This window comes from Myotis lucifugus, unplaced genomic scaffold (assembly GCF_000147115.1).
Source record: "Myotis lucifugus unplaced genomic scaffold, Myoluc2.0 scaffold_1, whole genome shotgun sequence".
In the NCBI taxonomy this organism is placed as follows: domain Eukaryota; kingdom Metazoa; phylum Chordata; class Mammalia; order Chiroptera; family Vespertilionidae; genus Myotis; species Myotis lucifugus.
In genome coordinates this window covers 2,301,838-2,322,261 of record NW_005871049.1, presented here as the reverse complement: position 1 = coordinate 2,322,261, position 20,424 = coordinate 2,301,838, and the positions used below count along the sequence as shown (strand labels likewise).

Here is a 20,424-nt window from a genome sequence, read left to right as displayed (position 1 = left end):
CCTCTTCCCACCCCACCCCTCCACCTGGTTGAGCCCCACCATTGGCTAGCAGTCAGTGCCAGCTTCCTCTTCTAAAGAAGTGAAACAGCATTGCCCACAGGCTCACAATTCCAGTCCCCAGGGAAGTATGGACAGTCCTGTGAAACCTTTCTCTGTGTATGTATTACCTGTGTTCCTCTTACTCTCTAACTGTTGCACCAGCCTCCTGCCCTCAAGTTGAATTGGCACAGCTATCTAAAATTCTGCCTCACCTGGCAGGTGTGGCTCTGTGGATTGAGCATTGTCCCATGCACCAAAAGTTCAATTCCCGTCAGGGCACATGCCCGGGTTGCAGGCTGGATCCCCAGTATGGGATGTGCAGGAGGCAGCTAATCAATGATTTTCTCATCATTGATTTTTCTAACTCCCTCTCCCTTCCTCTCTGAAATCAATAAAAATATATTTTAAAATAAAGACTTTTTTAAGTAATAAAATTCTGCCTTGTTTGAAAATTGCAGGTCTGATTGAAGCAGCACTTTTCCTACAGATAAAAGACTTATGTAAGTGGCATTTTGGACCCCCTGTGCCTGGCTTCTGCCTCCAGCACACACCCAGCCATCCCTACAACCTCAGTCTCCAGCTAGGCCTGACACCCTTAGATCTCCTGACTTTTGCTCACATACTTGCAACTCTTCGCAGATTACCCTTCCGTCATAAATTCCTACTTAATCTTCACATCCCAGTTGAGAAGACACTTTTACTATATGAGAATCAGTTTGCTCTGCCTTTGTGATGATTCCACCATGTCTTGATACTTCTTAACCTCAAGACTGGTTATATTTTCCGTTTCCTCAAATAATCCATAATCTCACAAGCCAGGTTTGTATCTTGCTCATCTTTTGTCTGCTTCAGGACTGCACAATGCCCAGCACACAAGGACAGCACTGACCCATCACTCCTCTCAGTCCCCAATGCCGAAATTACTGACAGTCACTGCTCTGCATGCTCTGAGCCCAATTTACCTCCCCAACCCTTGCTCTGGCTCCCCCTACTCCATGTGGGCCAATTGATCTCTTTATTCCCTAGGAATCTGCACTTGCACATGGCAGATCACTCCTGCTGGACCCTCTTTCTTCCTCTCCTCCACTCCCTGCTCTGAGATTCCACACTTCCCTGGAAGCTCAGATCCAGTCAGTGTCACCTCCAAGTCGCCTCAGGTTCCCTCTGAACGCTATTACAGCATTTACAACAATAATAGCTTACACACATATGTACAGACCCTCAATTGAAAACCACCGTCATCAGCATTTTATTTACCACTCACTACTCGGAGCATAGGTGTGTCAGAAGAGGACACCAGTCAGAGCGGCCGTGCTTGAGTCACTCGGCAAGCCGCACCCTGCCCGCTCGGCCCTGCGGGGGATGGAGGCCCGGCCCCTGGGCTCCCCAACCACTAGAGGGCGCAGTGACCGCCGGCGTGCGTGCGCCATGACGTCATGCTCTGAGCGACGGTCTTCACTCGGGCCACCACCCCTGCTACCGGATTCAGTGTGAGCCTTTAGCTCATGCTCCAAATCCTCCAGTATCCCACAATGCTTTGCCCGATGCTTTTGCCCTCAGCCCTGCCAGCTGCATTGCCACAGGGAGAACGTAGACGCCGCCCCACAAGACGGCGGCTGAGGAGAAAGTTTGTCCCTCGGCGCGATCCGTCACTCAGAGGTCGTTGCTAGGCGCCGACGTCCGCTTCTTCACATCTGGTTGGATCTCAGAGGTAAGGCGGGGTTTTCTGCTGTGGGACGCATGCGTGCAGAAAAGGATGGAGGATTCGGAACCGGAACGGAAGGTGGGAGAGAGGCTGGGGTCCCCTGGGTGGCGAGCCGCCGTGAAGATGGGGAGGAAGGGGTTCCGGGCTTGATTGCTGGGTTTCTGCAGCGGGCTCGTACCGACGAGGCGACTGCCGCAGGAAGCCGTTCCGAGGCGGAGGATGAGGACGACGAGGACTATGTGCCCTACGTGCCATTGCGACAGCGCCGACAGCTGCTGGTGAGGGCCGGGGTCTAAGGAGGAATGAGAGTAGGGGTGGGTGTTTCTCGGTGGTCTGTGGAGTGAGGGGATCTACACGGGAGCGTGGCCTCAGGCACAACCCGAGGGACTGGCGATCTAATCTGAGGGGTAGAGCAGCTCTGCACCTCGGGGCACGATCTTCTCCCAAAGCCAGGATCCTGCCGCAGCCCCTGGGCGCGATGCCCAGCTCTGTGTCGGGCTTGGCTCTGAGGGGCGCTGCTGGACCCTCAGCTCCAGAAGCTGCTACAGCGAAGACGCAAGGGAGCTGCGGAGGAGGAGCAGCAGGACAGTGGCAGTGACCACCGGGGAGATGAGGACGACATCCCTCTGGGCCCTCAGTCCAATGTCAGCCTCCTGGACCAGCACCAGCACCTCAAAGAGAAGGCTGAAGGTGGGCTCAGCAGTGGCGGGAGGCTCAGGGTGGTGCACTGCTTTGGAGTCTCTCTGACATTTGTCTGCTTTTCTCCTCAGCCCGCAAGGAGTCTGCCAAGGAAAAGCAGCTGAAGGAAGAGGAGAAGATCCTGGAGAGTGTGGCTGAGGGCCGAGGTATGGTTGTAGCCTGGGCAGGGAGGAAGTGGCCTGGCCTCTGGGAAGGAGAAGCCAGCCCTGAGCCACATCTCTCTTCTCAGCCTTGATGTCAGTGAAGGAGATGGCCAAGGGAATCACATATGATGATCCAATCAAAACCAGGTATACTTTATAGTCTCTGGAAGAGCAGTTACCCTTACCTGGAATAGTTTGTGGCTGAGACTGGCAGGCACATGCCAAAGGCAGCCATGTCCAGGGCCTCTCTTGACCCCTACCACCACTCACAGTTGGACACCTCCCCGTTATATCCTGAGTATGTCTGAAGAGCGGCATGAGCGTGTACGGAAAAAATACCACATCCTGGTGGAAGGAGATGGTATCCCACCACCCATCAAGAGCTTCAAGGAAATGAAATTTCCTGCAGGTACCTGGGGAGTGGGAGTGGCATCACACTTGGTAGTTAAATGTCTGTAAGGTTGTGTCCTAGTTCCCACTGAGCTCAGCAGCATAGCCAGCGGGGATGGGGGGATTTGAGGAGGGGTTTCTTTAGGCTCCTTTTTCAGTTGTGCCAGCTGAAGATATTCACTATTCTGTGCCACTAGGAAGCTTAATTGGACAAGTGAGGCTGGCCTTAGATCTGGGGGTGAATTCTGTCTCCATTTAGCCTAGGAGCTTTGAACAGGTCTCTCTGTCAGTCTTTTCTTTCCCTCTTCCTGTTTCTATGTTTCGTCATTTGTAACTTGAGGGGAATGGTGGCAGTTTTACGGCTTTGGGGCCTGATAAAGCACCTGTGAGACGAAAGAGTGATGTCAGGGTTGTTTTCCATAGCTATCCTGAGAGGCCTGAAGAAGAAAGGCATCCACCACCCAACGCCTATTCAGATCCAGGGTATCCCCACCATGTGAGTGTGGACCTGGGGGCCCTGAGGAGGGCAGTGATGGGCAGTTCCTGTATTCTGCTGAACTTGACCCGCAGACCTGTCCTCTGCCAACAGTCTGTCCGGCCGTGACATGATAGGCATCGCCTTCACGGGTTCAGGCAAGACGCTGGTGTTCACTTTGCCTGTCATCATGTTCTGCCTGGAACAAGAAAAGAGATTACCTTTCTCCAAGCGTGAAGGGCCCTATGGACTCATTATCTGTCCCTCGGTAAAATAGGCTGGCCTGGAGGGCAGGGCACCAGTGAGACTGTCTTCTGGTACCAGCCCCTGCCCCTGTATCTGCAGCGAGAGCTGGCCCGGCAGACCCACGGCATCCTGGAGTATTATTGCCGCTTGCTGCAGGAGGACAGCTCGCCACTCCTGCGCTGCGCACTTTGCATCGGGGGCATGTCTGTCAAAGAGCAGATGGAGACCATCCGACAGTGAGCATAAGCACCCCTCACCCTAGGGCCTCCCCAAAGCGTCTAGAACTTTAGCTATTCTGCAGATCCTTGCAGAGGCCTAATTAAAAGAGCTCCAGTCTCATGCAAGAGGTCAGCTGGGGCGGGACAGGGGGATGTGGTGAGGGACTGTGGGAACATAGTAACTGGAACAGAGGCATCTGGAAAGTCAGAGGATTGGGGCATTCCAGGCAAAAGACAAAGGTGGTGGGCCTGGGGTGTTCAGAAAGGTTAGGGTCATTCAGTATGTAGTCCAGCAAGGAGGCTAAGGCACTGGGGCAGGGCTGGACCCTTGCTCTTCCACACAGTGCAGTCAGTCCCCAGTAGATATCACCAGTTGTCTGGGGTCACAGACAGGTCACACCCAGTGCCTGCTTGATAGACATCCCAATCTCAGGGAAGATACAGAACAGTTGAATTCAGTATGCCAGTAAAGTGAGCCCTTCCAGGCCTATGGAGGGAGCTGGGGGGGTGCAGGTTGAGGCTATTTGGAGATTCAGAACAGCCCCCCAGGAGGAATGACCCAGGAGAAGGAATGGCAGAGGTCAAAACATGGGTGGGAAGAGCTCCGGAATATAGACAGCATTGGTCGAGAAGGCTGCAGCTTGTTCCAGTAGAAACGTATGCTGAACCCAGGGCAAAGTGGTGGGAGTGATGAGGAGGGGACAGGTGAGGAGAGACAGGAAGGAGGCCAGAGTGGGGGGAGTCACAGTGCCAGCCTTTAAGAAGGGCTGAGCAGGTGGCCCGACCTCAGGTCTCTCTTGGTCCCCAGTGGTGTGCACATGATGGTGGCCACCCCTGGGCGCCTCATGGATCTACTGCAAAAGAAGATGGTCAGCCTAGACATCTGTCGCTATCTGGCCCTAGACGAGGCTGACCGCATGATTGACATGGGTTTTGAGGGTGACATCCGCACCATCTTCTCCTACTTCAAGGTACCCGTCCCTGCCTGACCAGGGTACTCCTGCACCCTCAGGGCTGCCCACCCACTGTCCCAGCTGCTTAGCTTCCCCAGCCCCCATGTGCCCTCAGCCCCAGCTCTTTCTCAGGGCCAGCGACAGACCCTGCTCTTCAGTGCCACCATGCCGAAGAAAATACAGAACTTTGCCAAGAGTGCCCTGGTGAAGCCTGTCACGATCAATGTGGGGCGCGCTGGGGCCGCCAGCCTAGATGTCATACAGGTGGGCAGTCTCACCACTGAGGGCTGGGTCTAGCGAGACTCCCTTGAAGCTGATTGGAGCAGGGTGGGTGGTCCACCTAGGGGGCACTAGGGGTTCCATTCAAAGCCTCAACCCTTAGCAGGAAACATTCTTAGGGTGTCCAGCCCTTGGTGCACGAGGTTTCTAATCACCTAGACGGGATTGGGGGGCCCAGCCTCTGCAGCAGCACTGTGGCTGGTGAGCCTGTCCTCAGGATCACCTGACCTAGCTCCTGTGGTGGCAGGAGGTGGAATATGTGAAGGAGGAGGCCAAGATGGTGTATCTGCTCGAGTGCCTGCAGAAGACACCCCCGCCCGTGAGTGCAGCCCAGGACCCCCAAGATGAGGGGAGAGGGCAATAGGGGCAGCATGCTAGGGAAGGTTGGGGTCGTTGGGTGGAGGCACTCCCTGTGACGAGGTGGCCTTTCTGGACAGGTGCTCATCTTTGCAGAGAAGAAAGCAGATGTGGATGCCATCCATGAGTACCTGCTGCTTAAGGGGGTTGAGGCCGTGGCCATCCATGGGGGCAAAGGTCAGGATGGCATATGTGTATGCCTGAACCTGGCTGCTATAGCAGCCCTCACCTAACCCTTTTCCTGCCTGGCTGGTTTACCACTACTCCCCAGGCTCCTGCTGTCACCCTGACAGCTCCCGCCTGACCCTCCCCAGACCAGGAGGAACGGACCAAGGCCATCGAGGCATTCCGGGAGGGCAAGAAGGATGTTCTAGTGGCCACAGACGTAGCCTCCAAGGGCCTGGACTTCCCTGCCATCCAGCACGTCATCAATTACGACATGCCTGAGGAGATTGAGAACTACGGTGGGAGCTTGTGGGATTGGGGTGCGGGCTAGGCCCCAGACCTGGGCAGTGGGCCAAAGATCGTTTCCTCTCTGCAGTGCACAGAATAGGCCGCACTGGGCGCTCAGGAAACACAGGCATCGCCACCACCTTCATCAACAAGGCCTGCGGTGAGTGTACTGCCAGGGCCGCCACAGCTGTCTCCCGCGTCCTACAGGTCCTGGTTACGGGGCCCAGGGTTGGACCTAATGACTCCCCACTGCCCCCACAGATGAGTCAGTGCTGATGGACCTCAAAGCCCTGCTACTGGAGGCCAAGCAGAAGGTGCCACCTGTGCTGCAAGTGCTGCACTGTGGGGACGAGTCCATGCTGGTCATCGGAGGTGACTGCGAAGCGGGGGCATGACAGGAACACCAGGAAACAAGTCTACACTGCGCATGAGTGGATGGGGGGGTTGGGTGGGGGGACAAGGTCTGGGGCACAGAACCTGGCCCTGTCACCATGCTGATCTCCATTTCCCTATGCCCCCAGATGAACGAGGCTGTGCCTTCTGCGGGGGCCTGGGCCATCGGATCACTGACTGCCCCAAACTCGAGGCCATGCAGACCAAACAGGTCAGCAACATCGGCCGCAAGGACTACCTGGCTCACAGCTCCATGGACTTCTAGCCGTCTGTCATCCCTCTCCAAGAGGCCTCAGTCTCTGGGTTCCAGTTGCCTCCCACACGCCAGACCCTGGACAAGAAGCCAGCATCTTCGGCCCAGCTGGCTTGGGCTAGGCTGGGCCTGGCTGCCTGCCCTCTGTGCCTCTGGAATTACTATGATTGTTCCCCTTTATCCCAGTTGCCATTAAAGCACAAGCCTCTCTAGTCTCAGCCCCAGCCCTGCTTCTGTGCTTCACCTCGTCTGCCCATTACTTCCTGGCCACCTCACCCCCTGACCTCTGGAGCCCTCTGCGGCAGACCCTGGGTCTCTCCCCACACCCAGACGGCTTGGTTGTGGCAGGAGGCATCTAGCTTTATTTATGACTCGGAGGCGCCACACTGGCAGACAAGGCAAAATCCTTGACTGGGTTTTTGTGTGTCTGGTTGGCTGTCATAACCTCCAGCCTCCTCCTTGACGGTTGTGCAAAGCTCCTAGGGCCCCTTGAGAGGCAACTTCCTGCCTCAGGCCCCCTGTTCCTGGTATAGAACCCTCCGCTCTGTTTGCTGAGAAGCAGCCGGTGCCACAGGACTGCCACTCAGGCTACAAGCAGTTTTTGATATGCTCTGTGCCAAGCTCTCCGCTGGGCAGCTCACCGGTGACGAGGAAAGAGATCAGATGTAATGAACATGGGCAGCAGTCACGAGTATCTTGATAAATGGACCAGGATTTCAACATCTGGCAAGGGGTAGGCAGAGGACCGGCACGGTCAGACACTTCGTGTGCAAGGCCACATGCTATCCCAGCAGGACAGCAGTTGCTCAAGTCATGTTTGTCACTTGGTGTGTGGCCTTTGCAAGTTACTTAATGTCTGAGCCTTGATTTCCTCATTGTTGAAATGGCGGTGAGAATGCAAAGGGTTGTGTTTGTAAGGCTGGGCTCCGGGCTGTGTGGTCCATGTTTGGCACAAAGCCGGGTGCAGGAGGACTTGGAAAAAATGTCCTGCCTGAGAAGCAACACACTCCATATGTGACCCCCAAATTATATTCCTCAGCCTGTTCACATGTTCCTTTCCAGAGGTGGCTTTGAATGAATGACATGAGGCTGTTTTCAGAATTCAGGCCCACGTTCAGAGCCAAGTTACTGGCCTCCAGCAAGGCAAGGCAAAGGAAAAAAAAATAAAAAGGCCCCCAGCAGGAAGCAAAACTTAAAAAGAACATATGAGCTCCCTGGGGGCCCACTGGGGACATGCCACCTACATTCAGGTGGCCAGAGCCACACATGAGGACTTGGGCACACTGCTGGGGCCTTTGTGCGCTCAGACAGCATGGAGGGGTGAGGGAAGTCCTCCCAGAGTAAGCAGCTGGCACCCAGAGGAACACGATGAGGGGTGCCCTGGAGGGGGTGGGCTGGGGTCAGGACTCAACACCTTGCAGTGCTGGGCTGAGGAGCCCAGGCTAGACCTGAGGGCAGTGGGAAGCCAGAAAAGGTTTAGAAAGGGGAGAGATGAGTGCGCCCAGGTGGGGTGGTGATTCAAAGGGAGATATTCAGGCTGGCATTAGGGGCTGTGAAGATGGAGCAAATGAATATTAAAAATATTTTGATAGAAGGATAAGCCAACCAACCAGGGTTGCAAGTAGGAAAGGAAGTTCGCCAGTCTGGCTGTGGGAATGCAGGTCCCAGGTTGCACAACTGCCCCCTGAGGGATCAGGGAAGGTGTCAGAGCCCATGACTGGGGGGCCAGCCTGTGGGCCTGACGCTCACTCACACCCAGTGACCCAGGTGCAGGCATGGGTCTTTGCCCTCAGGCGGTCTGAGGCCTCTGCCAGGCATGGCTGAGCACCTTGGCCCGCTGCAACCCTAAGGTGGAAATATGTGATGCCCCCACCCCCTATTCTAGCTCCTTTACTGAAGAAGGGATTCCCCTCCCCCAGTCATGCAGCTGCCTCTCTGGACAGAGGGAGGGGAAGTGGCCAGAAGGGGAAGTGTGAGGAGTTCCCCTCGGCCTGTCACCAGTCTCCTCAGGCCTTCGGAGTGGTGGCCCTCCGGCCCTCCGCGGCCATGGAGCCTCTGGAGACCCCCGTCAAGGATGGCATCCTGTACCAGCAGCACGTCAAGTTTGGCAAGGTGGGGACCTGGCTGCCCAGGATAATTGGGCCTCCACGCCTGGACCTGGGAGAATGGTGATGGGAATCAGGGTGGGGGAGCTAACCCAGATGTGGGGATGGGAGAGAGGCCCATCCTCTGCCTGAGCAGAAGAGCTGAGCCTGAGTGGGCCCTGGGGAGACCCTGCCTCATTTATAGATGGGGAAGCCAAGAGTCAGGAGGGTCTAAGAACACAAACCTTGGGGCAGGGCAGAGCCGGGAGGCTTGCTAATCCAACAGCCTTCCACCCTTCGGAGGGCCAGGGGATGAGCTGAAGGAGACCCCAGAGGTGGAACCCCACCCTGCAGAAGAGGGCTCGGCTCCTCCCAGCCTGTCATGGGACATAGTAGGGGGTTCACTTCTCAGGCAGCAGGCTCTGCACCCCCACAGCTCAGCTGCAGCTGCTGCCCAGGCAGATAAATGGTCTGTTTCCTTTGCTTGACACTATTTGCATGTTTCCTTCCTTGCCATCATGAGAATGCCTCCCTGCCGCCACAGTCCTTGTCCTGTGGCCCAAGTGACCTTTGGGGGGGGGGGGCTGGGCACCAACAGAACGGCAGTGTCAAGTGGTCTGTTTCAGCCACTGGAGACTTTACAGACATAATCCAGTAGAAGCCCCAGCCTCACATTGTCATGACCTTTTGAGAGACTAGGTCACTAGTCTTAAGGAGGTACCAGTTAGGAAAGTGTGGGGTGGATTTAACCCAGGGCTGACTGACCCCAAGCACAGACTCCTCCCCCTGCTGGGCTGGCTGTGGCAAGGCCTCCTCCTCTGAGGCCCTGAGGAGCTGGGGGAGGCGAAGGCCAGCCTGGGTGACCAGGAGTGTTTGCTGAGTGAGCTGCGGTGGTCTTCACCCCCATCCTCATCTCCCACAGAAGTCCTGGCGGAAGGTGTGGGGTCTGCTCTATGCAGGTGGCCCATCAGGCGTGGCACGGCTGGAGAGCTGGGAAGTCCGGGATGGTGGCACGGGGCCAGCAGGTGACAGGTCTGCAGGTCCTAGCCGACGGGGAGAGCGGCGGGTCATCCGCCTGGCCGACTGCGTGTCGGTGCTGCCAGCTGATGGTGAGAGCTGCCCCCGGGACACTGGTGCCTTCCTGCTCACCACCACCGAGAGAAGCCACCTGCTGGCCGCACAGCACCGCCAGGAATGGATGGGCCCCATCTGCCAGCTGGCCTTCCCGGTGAGCACAGGGCAAGCGGGCCGGGCACCCAGGTCTGGCCCCAGGGGGACCAGCTCACCTCCCTCTTATTCATCCCATATTCACTCACATCCTGTCACTCAGCAAGCACCTGCCAAGTACCTATGAGCCTGGGAAACAGCCCAGAAACCACAGAAAAAATCTGATGGCCATACATGCGATGGAGAAAATGAAAGGCAGGGGTGGGACCAGGAGTAAACCAGGGGGCCTTAGGCAGGATGGTGTAAGGAGGCCTCTCATGAGGGGACAGTAGGTCTGAGTCCTGAAGGACAACCCACCAGGCAAACATCTAAGGAGAGTGTCCCAGGCACTGAGGCCCAAGGAGTGTCCTGGACGGAGGGAGCGCAGTGCGGTAGAGGCCTTGAGGCAGAGAAAAGTTCGGTTTGGCTGGAGGGCAAGGAGTGGGAGGGCCCAGGGGAGGCGAGGTGAGAGTCCGGTGGAAGCCAGCTGAAACCACCTTGGGCCACGTGTGGAGTTTGGGGTTTTATTAAGAGTGAGAGGAGAAGCCTTTGGTGGGGTTGAGCTAGGGACTGAGTTTTAAAGCTTCACAGGGTCTGTAATGGGCCAAAAGGAAATGAGTCTGGTGGGTTCCTTAATAAGTGAAACATAAGAGTTACCATATGACCCAGCAAGTCTCTCGAGAATTGAAACATGTTCAAACAAAACATACGCAAGAATGTTCAGAGCAGCACTATTTCCAAAAGCCCAAACAATCCAAATGTCTGTCAGCTGATGATGGAGAAACCAAACGTGTCTGTCCGTACAATGAAACATTACTCAGCCATAAGAAGGAATGCAGCAGTGAGCCGTGCTTCACAGTGGATGGACCTCAAAGACATTAAACTAAGGGCACAAAAGGCCACCTATTGTACGATTAGGCAAATCCATAGAACCCAAAGCAGCTTAGTGTTTGCCAGGGGCTGGGCAGGGTTTTAACGTGGAGTGATGGGAAGTTCTGGAACTAGATAAAGATGATGATTGCACAACCTTGATTGCAAACCTGATGACTTTACTAAAAACACTGCATTATACACTTTAAAACGATTAAAATGGTAACTTTTATATTGTGTATTTAAGTTTTTTTATTTAAAAACAATAAAAAAAGAAAAAGAAATGAATAGGAGCAAGGTGACCAGCGAGGAACCCACCGCATTTGGCCCTGGCCATGCTACCATGGGCCAGGTGGTCATGGTTGAGGTGCTGAGATCAGTGTGAATTACATGCAGGAACTAGGGGTAGCGAGGGGTGAGATGGAGCCAGAGGACTGGGGAGGAGTGAATGGCCAGTTCACTTGTTTGCACCCCCAAAGCCCCTTCACCACTCTAAGCTATGGGGGACACACATGGGCTGGCCTGGTCCCTAGCCTAACGCAAGGGTGAGGGGCCATCCTGTTGTGTGTCGCTGATGTACAGCTCTCAGTCTCCCAGGGGGAAGAGTAAGATTACAGGAGCGAAATCGGCTCAGAGGGGTGCCCAGGGTAGTGCAGTGTGTCAGGTGACATCTCTCCACATGAAAAGGATGCAGGAAGAGGTTGGGGGCCGGGGGTGCTGGGGGGGTGGGACTCTAATCTCTGACCTTGACCCTTTCCTTCCCCAGGCCACAGGGGAATTTTCCTCCGGATCAGGGGAAGCGGAGGCTCCCAAGCGGGGCCTGGTCCCCATGGAAGAGAACTCCATCTACTCTTCCTGGCAGGAAGGTGAGTCAGGGAGGGGGAGGGCAGCCTCAGTGCCACCACACCCAGGGCTGGGGCCTCTGGGGGACCATAGCGTCTGCACCCTCTGCTTGCAGTGGGCACATTTCCGGTGGTGGTGCAGAGGACAGAGGCAGCTACCCGCTGCCAGTTGAAGGGGCCCTATATCCTGCTGCTGGGCCAAGATGCCATCCAGCTGAGCGAGCCAGGCAGCCCACAGGCCCTCTACACCTGGCCCTACCACTTCCTGCGCAAGTTTGGTTCCGACAAGGTGAGGCACTGGCCTGCAGTGGAGGGGGACTAGGGACAGTGGGAGATGGGGGAACCCCTTGGCAGCTGACCGCCATGTCACCATGACCAGGACGTGTTCTCCTTCGAAGCTGGCCGCCGTTGTGACTCAGGCGAGGGCCTCTTCGCCTTCAGCAGCCCCCGAGCTCGAGACTTGTGCGGGGTCGTGACTGCGGCCATCGCCCGCCAGAAGGAGCGGCTGCCTGAGCTGGTGGGGCCTCGGCCCTGCCCCCTGCCTCGGGCCACCTCCCTGCCCTCACTTGAGCCTCCTGGAGAGCTGCGGGAGTTGCCCCAGGGTCTGAGCCTTCAGACTCTCGTAGGGTGCTCCTGGCCGATCCTGGACCACAGAGCCTGCCCCTGCTGCCCCTGGAGTCTGGGCTGTACGCTGCCGTGTGCAAGCGGACCAGCGGGCCCCTGGCCGGTGCTGAGCACCTCTACGAGAATCTGTGTGCCCTAGAAGCTGGCCCTGTGCCACCCGACCTGGGGGACCCTGAGCAGGAGGGCCCTGGTGGCTTCAGCCCCCCAGCCAGCCCCATCTACCACAACAGCAAGGACCTGGGCTGGCCTGGCCCAGCCCATGAAAGCAGCCTGGAGGCCCAGTACCGACGGTTGCTGGAGCTGGACCTTGATGACAATGGCGACGAGGCCGGGGTCTCTGGCCGCTCTGGTGCCCATTCAGGCTTCAAGGCCAAGTTGGTGACACTGCTGAGCCGAGAGCGGAAGAAGGGCCCAGCTCCCTGCGATAGGCCCTGAACACCTGGTGTGACCTGGCTTGGGACAAGAGGGTGGGCAAACAATGGATATCTGGGGACACAACTCTGCATCCGCTCTGGCCTTTGGGGCCAAGGCAGGTGGCCTGAGGAGCCCTGCCAGCCCTCCAGTGTATAGTGTACAGGTCTGCTGAGAATAAAGCCTCTAGCTCCCCTCTTGGTCCTGCCTCGTGGTCCATACCCCGCACCGCCTCACTTCAGCTCCTGGTAGTGGCGCTTGGGATCCACACAGGCACACAGGCCCTCCCTCACATGCTTTGCAGCAGACACCAGTGCCCTCTGCTGGGTTCCAGGGACATGGATGACCTGGACCTGACCTCTGCTACCAGTGGTTGCAAGTCCAAGCCAGCAGGTGGGCAGGGTGCAGGTAATTATGGCTCCATGTGCAGTAGGGGCGGACAATCGGGCAGAGAAGTGAGGCGTGTGAAGGGCAGGGAGGGCTGCACCGGGCGGGCAGGGAGCCCCAGGACTTCCAGGCCAAGGGCGGGCACAGTGGGCACAGAGCGGAAGGGAAAAGTGTGTATACAGACGCTTAAGGGGCAAAGAGGGAGTAAGTGGCTGAGCCTGAGAAGCCTGATCTTGGTCTGCAATGATCTTGGTCTCATTCTCAGTGGAGGAACAATCGGACTATGGAAGGAGCAGCATGGAGGCCAAATCTGAGGGAGCCCAACTGGAGACTGGGAAGTCGGAGCTGGGGAGAAGGTGATGGGGGTGGCAGAAGGGGTGGGTGGCAGGGACTTCATCATGTGTGCACACCCCAAAACCCTGCTCCTGCTGAGAAGCAAAAGTGCTCAGACACTCTAGAACCCTGGCCTCAGTTTCCTCAACTGTCAAGGCTAAAGATCAAATTACACATCAGGCATACACTCATTAATCCTTTGCTGCGTGTTTTACCACGCGCCTACTCTGGGCCAGGCACTGGGAACATTGCTGTGTTCAGAGAGCCTCCGATCAGAGGGATTTAAACACGTCTCCTAAAGACTTCAGTGCCTTCCTTATTGTCCTCCCCTCATGCTACTTCCTGTCACCAACCCTGGGGCCTCATGTACACAAGCATCCTGCCCCTGAGGACCTGGCTTCCTGACCACAACTCTGCCTCAGCTGCCAACACCCTTGGCACATCGAAAGCTTTGTCTTCATGACAGTAACTCTCCATTGTCACGTCACAGTGACACAATCTTACTTCCAAGCATCTGCCTCTGGCCACCTCCTTCTCTCCTTCCGGCCCACTTCCTCTAGCATGGCACGTGCGGCTCCTCCCCACTGCCCGGAGCTGCAGTGACCTCTGACTATGGGCATGGCTGCTGTCCACTACTCTATCCTTGTCCCACTTAGATTCTGTGCTCCACCAATGGAGTCACCCCCTCCCACTCCTCTCTCCTTCCATCTTTGTCCAGCAAAGCCGGACCTTGGGTGGCCCAACTTTCTTCTGTGCCTGGCAGCTGCCCACGGCCAGAGAAATTCATGCAACCAGGCTGATTGCATTGTTTTTACCAGAGAGGTCTCAAACCTTACATAGGCAGGCTCTCCGTGCTGCTCAGAGATCCTGCATCCCAGAGTAGCTGCTTTTCTCCTCCTCAAGACCTTCACATCTCCCCTTCATCCCTGTCCATTCACACACCTGAAACTAGTATAATACTGAATGTCAACTGCAATTGAAAAATAAAAAATAATTAACAAAATAAAATGTCTATTTAGAATATTAAAAAAAAATAGGTGAATACCCCCCACCTCCCACCACCTCACCTACAAGTGCACCAGCATCTGCACCATCTCCTTCATGGCCTATGACAGAAGTACCCTGTTCCCAAGACATCTGTGCTCCGACCCCAGCTCCTTTCACCTCCCAGCTCAGCAAACGGAGCTGTCCCCTCTCTCTTCCACCCATTAATTCCATCGTTGTCATCATGATCATTTCCAGCCGCACCAACATGCTTTATAACTTCACAACTATAAAAGAAACTTTCCTTTGAACTTGAATTCTCCTTCAGCATCTCCCCACTTCTCTGTTCCTCTTCACAGAGAAAGTCCTCAAAAGAGTTGTTGAGTCCTCTCATCTCCATTTTCTCACCTCCCAATTCCCTGCCACCTACTCATCTCCCAGTGGTGCCCACTACTCCATAACATCGCTTTTATCCGCTCACCAACCTCCTTGTTCCCCCAACCAAAAGCAACCTGGGCTCCCTTTGTGACCTGGACTCTCCCAACTTCTCAGCAGTACTTGACAGCCCTCCTTCACTTGGTTCCCCTCCTCCTCTGCCTGAGTTCTGCTTGGAGCTCTGACCTCAGACACAGTGTAGCTCAACCGTGGGTGCACACAGAATCACCTGGGAGCCCTTAAAAGATGCCCATGCCTGGGCCCACACCCACGGGCTGGGGCTTCAGTCCAGCAGGGTGGTTTCTTCAATTCCCCAGGTGATTGGAGTGTGGGTCCAGGATTAGGAACCACAGCCCTAAGTGAGCCAATTCTGTCTCTACATCTCACAGACTAACTACGCATCCTCACCGCAGACCTCTCCCACAAACTCAGGATTTAAGAGTGAAACTGGCCCTGACTGAGGGGTTGCGGGTTCAATTTCTGGTCAAGGGCACATATCTGTGTGCCGGTTTGATCCTGGCCCTGGTCAGGGCAAATGCGGGAGGCAACCAATTGATGTGTCTCTCTCTTTTTTTTTTTAAATTAAATCTTTATTGTTCAGATTATTACATTGGTTCCTCTTTTTTCCCACCATAACTCCCCTCCACCCAGTTCCCACCCCACCCTCCGCCCTCACTCCCCACCCACTGTCTTCATCCATAGGTGCACGATTATTGTCCAATCTCTTCCCGCACCCCCCACACCCCTTTCCCCCCCAAGAATAGTCAGTCCACTCCCTTTCTATGCCCCTGATTCTATTATAATCACCAGTTCATACTGTTCATCAGATTATTTATTCACTTGATTTTTAGATTCACTTGTTGATAGATGTGTATTTGTTGTTCATAATTTGTATCTTTACCTTTTTCTTCTTCTTCCTCTTCTTAAAGGATACCTTTCAGCATTTCATCTAATACTGGTTTGGTGGTGATGAACTCCTTTAGCTTTTTCTTATCTGTGAAGCTCTTTATCTGACCTTCACTTCTGAATGATAGCTTTGCTGGATAAAGTAATCTTGGTTGTAAGTTCTTGGTAATCATCACTTTGAATATTTCTTGCCACTCCCTTCTGGCCTGCAAAGTTTCTGTTGAGAAATCAGCTGACAGTCGTATGGGTACTCCCTTGTAGGTAACTGACTTTCTTTCTCTTGCTGCTTTTAGGATACTCTCTTTGTCTTTTGCTCTTGGCATTTTAATTATGATGTGTCTTGGTGTGGTCCTCTTTGGATTCCTTTTGTTTGGGGTTCTCTGCGCTTCCTGGACTTGGAAGTCTATTTCTTTCACCAGGTAGGGGAAGTTTTCTGACATTATTTCTTCAAATAGGTTTTCAATATCTTGCTCTCTCTCTTCTTCTGGCACCCCTATAATTCAGATGTTGGTACGCTTGAAGCTGTCCCAGAGGCTCCTTACACTATCTTCATATTTTTGGATTCTTTTTTCATTTTGCTTTTCCGGTTGGGTGTTTTTTGCTTCTTCGTATTTCAAATCTTTGACTTGATTCTTGCGATCCTCTGGTCTGCTGTTGGGAGTCTGTATAATATTCTTTATTTCAGTTAGTGTATGCTTAATTTCTAGTTGGTCCTTTATCACAACATCGAGGGTCTCACTAGATTTCTTGAGGATCTCACTACATTTATCGGCAGTCTCACCAGTCTTTTCGAGGGTCTTACTAAATTTATCGGCGGCTTCTAGACAGTTCTTGAAAGACCTTAAAAGTGTGGTTTTGACATTTGCAACAGCATGGATGGAACTGGAAAACATTATGCTAAGTGAAACAAGCCAGTCATGAAGGAAAAATACCACATGATCGCACTCTTTCATGGATAATTAAGACCATTACAAACTTTTGAACAATAATAAATACAGTGGCAGAGCTGCCTCAAACTGTTTGACGGACTGCAGTGGGAAGGCCAGGGAGGGTTGGGGGACAGGAGGGAGGGGAGTAAGAGATCAACCGAAGGACTTGTATGCATCCATATAACCATAACTAATGGACATAAGACACTGGGGGGTAAGGGAGGGCAGGGGCCTGTCAAGGGCGGGGGGGGAAAAAGGACACTTATGTAATACCCTTTGTAATACTTTTAGCCAAAAATAAAAAAAATAAAAAAAAAAAAAGAAAACTACAAAAAAAAAAAAGTGTGGTTTTGAACTCTATATCCAGCAGTTTGCTTTCCTCCATTTCTGTCATTTGTTTTCTGTTTCTTTGTCTCGGCATTTTTTATGCTTCGCTGTGTCGATAGAGTGGCTTTCTGTGCTAAGTGTCCCAATTACCTGAGGTAGACACTCTTGGTGCACCCTCTTGTGGGCTTTGTGCACAGTCTTGTAGTTAAGCCTTGATTGTTGTAGGTAAAACTGGGAGGATTTGACCTCCAGGCCAATTGGCTGTGAGAATCAGCTGTGTCTACGGTGGGAGAACTTCTGTGCTGAAGACACCCTTATGGGGCAAGACTTGCTTCAGTGGGGCTTTGGTGCTCACTGAGTCTGCCCCCTGAGTGTGTCCCTTATAGATCTGAGGAGTTGTAATTGGATGGTCCCACTCTGACCACTGGGTACACTGGCTCTTGGATCTAAGGAGGTGCTAATCTAGCCTCTGCCTGAGGCTATCCAGCAGAAGCCAGCTGTAAAGCAATGCAAGTTGCCCTGGGGCCTTGGGGCAGCTGCAGTTTGTTAAGTTATTTTCAGATTACAAAGGGCCTTTCATATGCATTTCATATGCAGCGGGGTGGGGTCCCAGGGGATCAACAGGGCGGGCCGAGTGAGCGAGCAGTATGGCTGCTCTCAATCCTGCCTTCAGAGGTCCTGGCAATCGCTGCGAGTGCCTCCGAGAGAAAGCTGCCCTCGAGTTCCGACCGATGCCAGACAGTCCCGTTTCTCCCGTGTGAGTCTGGGTCCCCAGAGACTCGCCCGGAACTGGAGCTCCGAGCCTGAGACTCCCTCCCGATTGAAAAAGACAATCGTGTCCTCAGCCGCCAGCCCTCTCCGCATGCACCTCCGCACCTTCGTATTTACTTCAGCACCGCACCTCCTCTGAGTCTCGGTATGCTTTTCTCTTTCCTTGTAGTTGTAGAAATTCCACTCAGCCAGCCTTCCTGTGGTTCTGGATGATGTCCGTTATGTCTTTTAGTTGTATTTTTGAAGTGGTTGTGCTAGGCAGCAATCTCCGGTGTTTACCTATGCCGCCATCTTGGTTTTTCTACCTGTTGTGTCTCTCTTACATCGATGTTTCTCTCTCTCGCTCTCTCCCACCCTTCTACGTTCTCTAAAAGGCAATGGAAAAAATATCCTCAGGTGAGAATTAACAAAACAAAGAAAAAAGAGTGCAACCGGATGTTAGACTCTGGGCATCTAAAATGCATCTCGAGCCCGGCCCGCGTAGCTCAGTGGTTGAGTGTCGACCTATGAACCAGTCTGATTCCAGTCCGGGCACATGCCCAGGTTGTGGGCTAGATCCCCAGTGTGGGGGTGGGGGGTGTGCAGTAGGCAGCCAATCAATGATTCTCTCTCGTCATTGATGTTTCTATCTCTCCCTCTCCCTTCCTCTCTGAAACCAATAAAAATATATTTTAAAAATGCATCTCGAAATGTCATGTGTGAAGGGAGGTTGAGGGATGACGTGTGTTTTCTGTGCAGTGCTCTCCCAGGGTGTCCGTGGCCACAGAGGTCAAAGCCTGGAAAAATGTTGAAGTCATGATTTGGGGGCAGATTTTGGCCCCACTTATGGACACTCCTGATGACATCTTTTCATGAACAATCAGGTTGCCGGCAATAGAGCAGTTGAGAGGAGGCTCCTCGAAAGGATGGCTGCAGTAGGGACCCCTTCACCCCACAGTGCAAGCCACCCCTTGCTAGCTGAGCAAATCTCATTTCACACTGGAGGTTACCCAGAGAGTCAGGGACATGGCCAGAACTGGAACCCAGGTCTCTGAGTACCCAGTCTGGCATGCTTTTCTTTATTAAAAATCTAAGCCTCTTGCCCTGGCTCAGTTGGTTGCAGTGTCTTCCCATGCACCGAAGGGTCATGGGTTTGATTCCCAGTCAGGGCACATACCCAGGTTGCAACCCAGTGGTGTTTCTTTCTCTTTCTCTGAAATCAATTTAAAAAAAAAAAATCCTGGCTGGCGTGGCTCAGTGAGTGTCGACCTATGAACCAAGTCCTGGTTCGATTCCTGGTCAAGGCACATGCCTGTGTTGCAGGCTCGATCCCCAGTGAAGTGCAGGAGGGAGCCAATCAATGATTCTCTCTCATCATTGATGTTTCTCCCTCTCTCTTCTGAAATTAATAAAAATATAATTTTTTTAATTTTTAAAATCTAAGCCTCTTTGTTTCATGGCAATTGCTCTGAGGTTCCAACCAGATTGGAACAGAAAGTCTTTGGAAACCTTCAGGACTTCAGGGCCTTGCCTTGGAGTCGCAAGTGTCCTGGTCACCAGGGGGCACTGTGTCCTAGCCCAGGGCCTGTTCCTACCCAGGGGCTGCCTATGCCAGGAGCTCTGATAGCTTTACCTAGGCCTGAGCTTGCACAAGAGGTCCAAGGAACTGGATGCCAGTGTCCTCTCTGCTGGAGGACTGCTGGACCCCCAGGCTGCCCTCTCTTCCTCTGTGTATTTGCTGTTTCACTCTCTCCATCCTTCCTTCGTTCACACTGTGTACAGGCCCTGGGGAAACGGTGGACAAGACAGACGAGCCCCTGCTCTCATTGGAATGACATTCGAATGGGAACAAAGGGCAATAAAAAAACACTGAATATAATGTCGGATGATAGTAAGTGCCATGGGGGGAATAAAGCAGGATAAGGGACTAGTGTGTGATGCAGGTGAGGTGTCAGGGGGTGCTGTTTTGGACTGTGATCAGGGAAGGCTCCGCAAGGCAACATTTGAGCAGAGAGACCTAAACAAAGAAAGAGAGCCTGTTGTTTAGCAGATACCTGCTGGAAAGTGTCCAAGCAGAAGGCCCTCAGGCAGGAGGATGCTTGACATGTTGGAGGAACAATGAGGAGGCCACTGTGGCTGGAGTGAAGTGAGCAAGGAAAAAAGTAGTGGGAGGTGGAACCAGTTTATTAGTGTCATGTGCCTTTTAAGGATTTCAGTTTTATTTTAGGTGCAATGTTTTAGGGATGCTAAAAGCAGAGTGTGATGTGGTATGATTTCTGCTTTAAAAATATCACTTTGGCTGCTGGGAGGAGAAAATTCTGGAGTGAGCAAGGGTAGAAGCAGGGAGACTGTGAGGAGACTATTAAGGTTTCCAGACACGAGGCATGTGGCAACAACACTAGTGGCCGTAGCGACTAGATGTGGAACACATTCTGCAGGTGGAATGTGCAGAATCTGGAGTAGTGCAGAGAAGGGAAAGGAAGAATACCTTCGTAGTTTTTATTGGGTCGGGCAGATGAGTGGTGGTGCCATTTACTGAGACGGGGAAGGAGTAGGGAGGTGAGAACATCACTAGTTTAAATTGGGACATGATTTGAGATATGTAGGAGGCATCCAAGTAGAGATTAGACGGGGAGTTGGGTAGTAGAGTCCGGAGTTCATGGGGGGAAGTCAGGGCTGGACATACACTTGGGAGTCCTTGGCATGTCGGCGTTATTGAAAGCCACAGGACGG

The 20,424-nt window shown here is 53.6% G+C and overlaps 2 protein-coding genes across 4 annotated transcripts; both read left to right on the top strand.

Annotated features, from left to right (window-relative positions):
- Positions 1 to 1,748: 1,748 nt before the first annotated feature.
- DDX41 (DEAD-box helicase 41) lies at positions 1,749 to 6,821 on the top strand. Of its 3 annotated transcripts, XM_006081629.3 has the most exons (17): positions 1,783 to 1,822; positions 1,912 to 2,022; positions 2,275 to 2,434; positions 2,515 to 2,589; positions 2,673 to 2,733; positions 2,859 to 2,995; positions 3,400 to 3,472; positions 3,566 to 3,719; positions 3,797 to 3,933; positions 4,724 to 4,886; positions 5,001 to 5,132; positions 5,395 to 5,466; positions 5,585 to 5,681; positions 5,819 to 5,968; positions 6,046 to 6,117; positions 6,219 to 6,329; positions 6,479 to 6,821. In XM_006081629.3, exons 1-17 carry the CDS (start codon positions 1,796 to 1,798, stop codon positions 6,613 to 6,615), a joined length of 1,869 nt encoding a protein of 622 aa, XP_006081691.1. In that variant the 5' UTR covers positions 1,783 to 1,795; the 3' UTR covers positions 6,616 to 6,821. The 3 variants fall into 3 exon arrangements, with proteins under 3 accessions (XP_023609648.1, XP_014310221.1, XP_006081691.1); XM_023753880.1 differs by lacking the exon at positions 5,395 to 5,466 and having other exon boundaries at positions 1,749 to 1,822; XM_014454735.2 differs by lacking the exons at positions 6,046 to 6,117; positions 6,219 to 6,329; positions 6,479 to 6,821 and having other exon boundaries at positions 1,749 to 1,822; positions 5,776 to 5,960.
- Positions 6,822 to 8,534: 1,713 nt separating this feature from the next.
- Positions 8,535 to 12,835, top strand: DOK3 (docking protein 3). The gene is given in 6 exon segments (XM_006109593.3): positions 8,535 to 8,715; positions 9,610 to 9,915; positions 11,530 to 11,629; positions 11,722 to 11,894; positions 11,985 to 12,198; positions 12,201 to 12,835. Coding segments are annotated over 6 exon segments (1,323 nt in total). The 5' UTR covers positions 8,535 to 8,649; the 3' UTR covers positions 12,665 to 12,835.
- Positions 12,836 to 20,424: the final 7,589 nt, after the last annotated feature.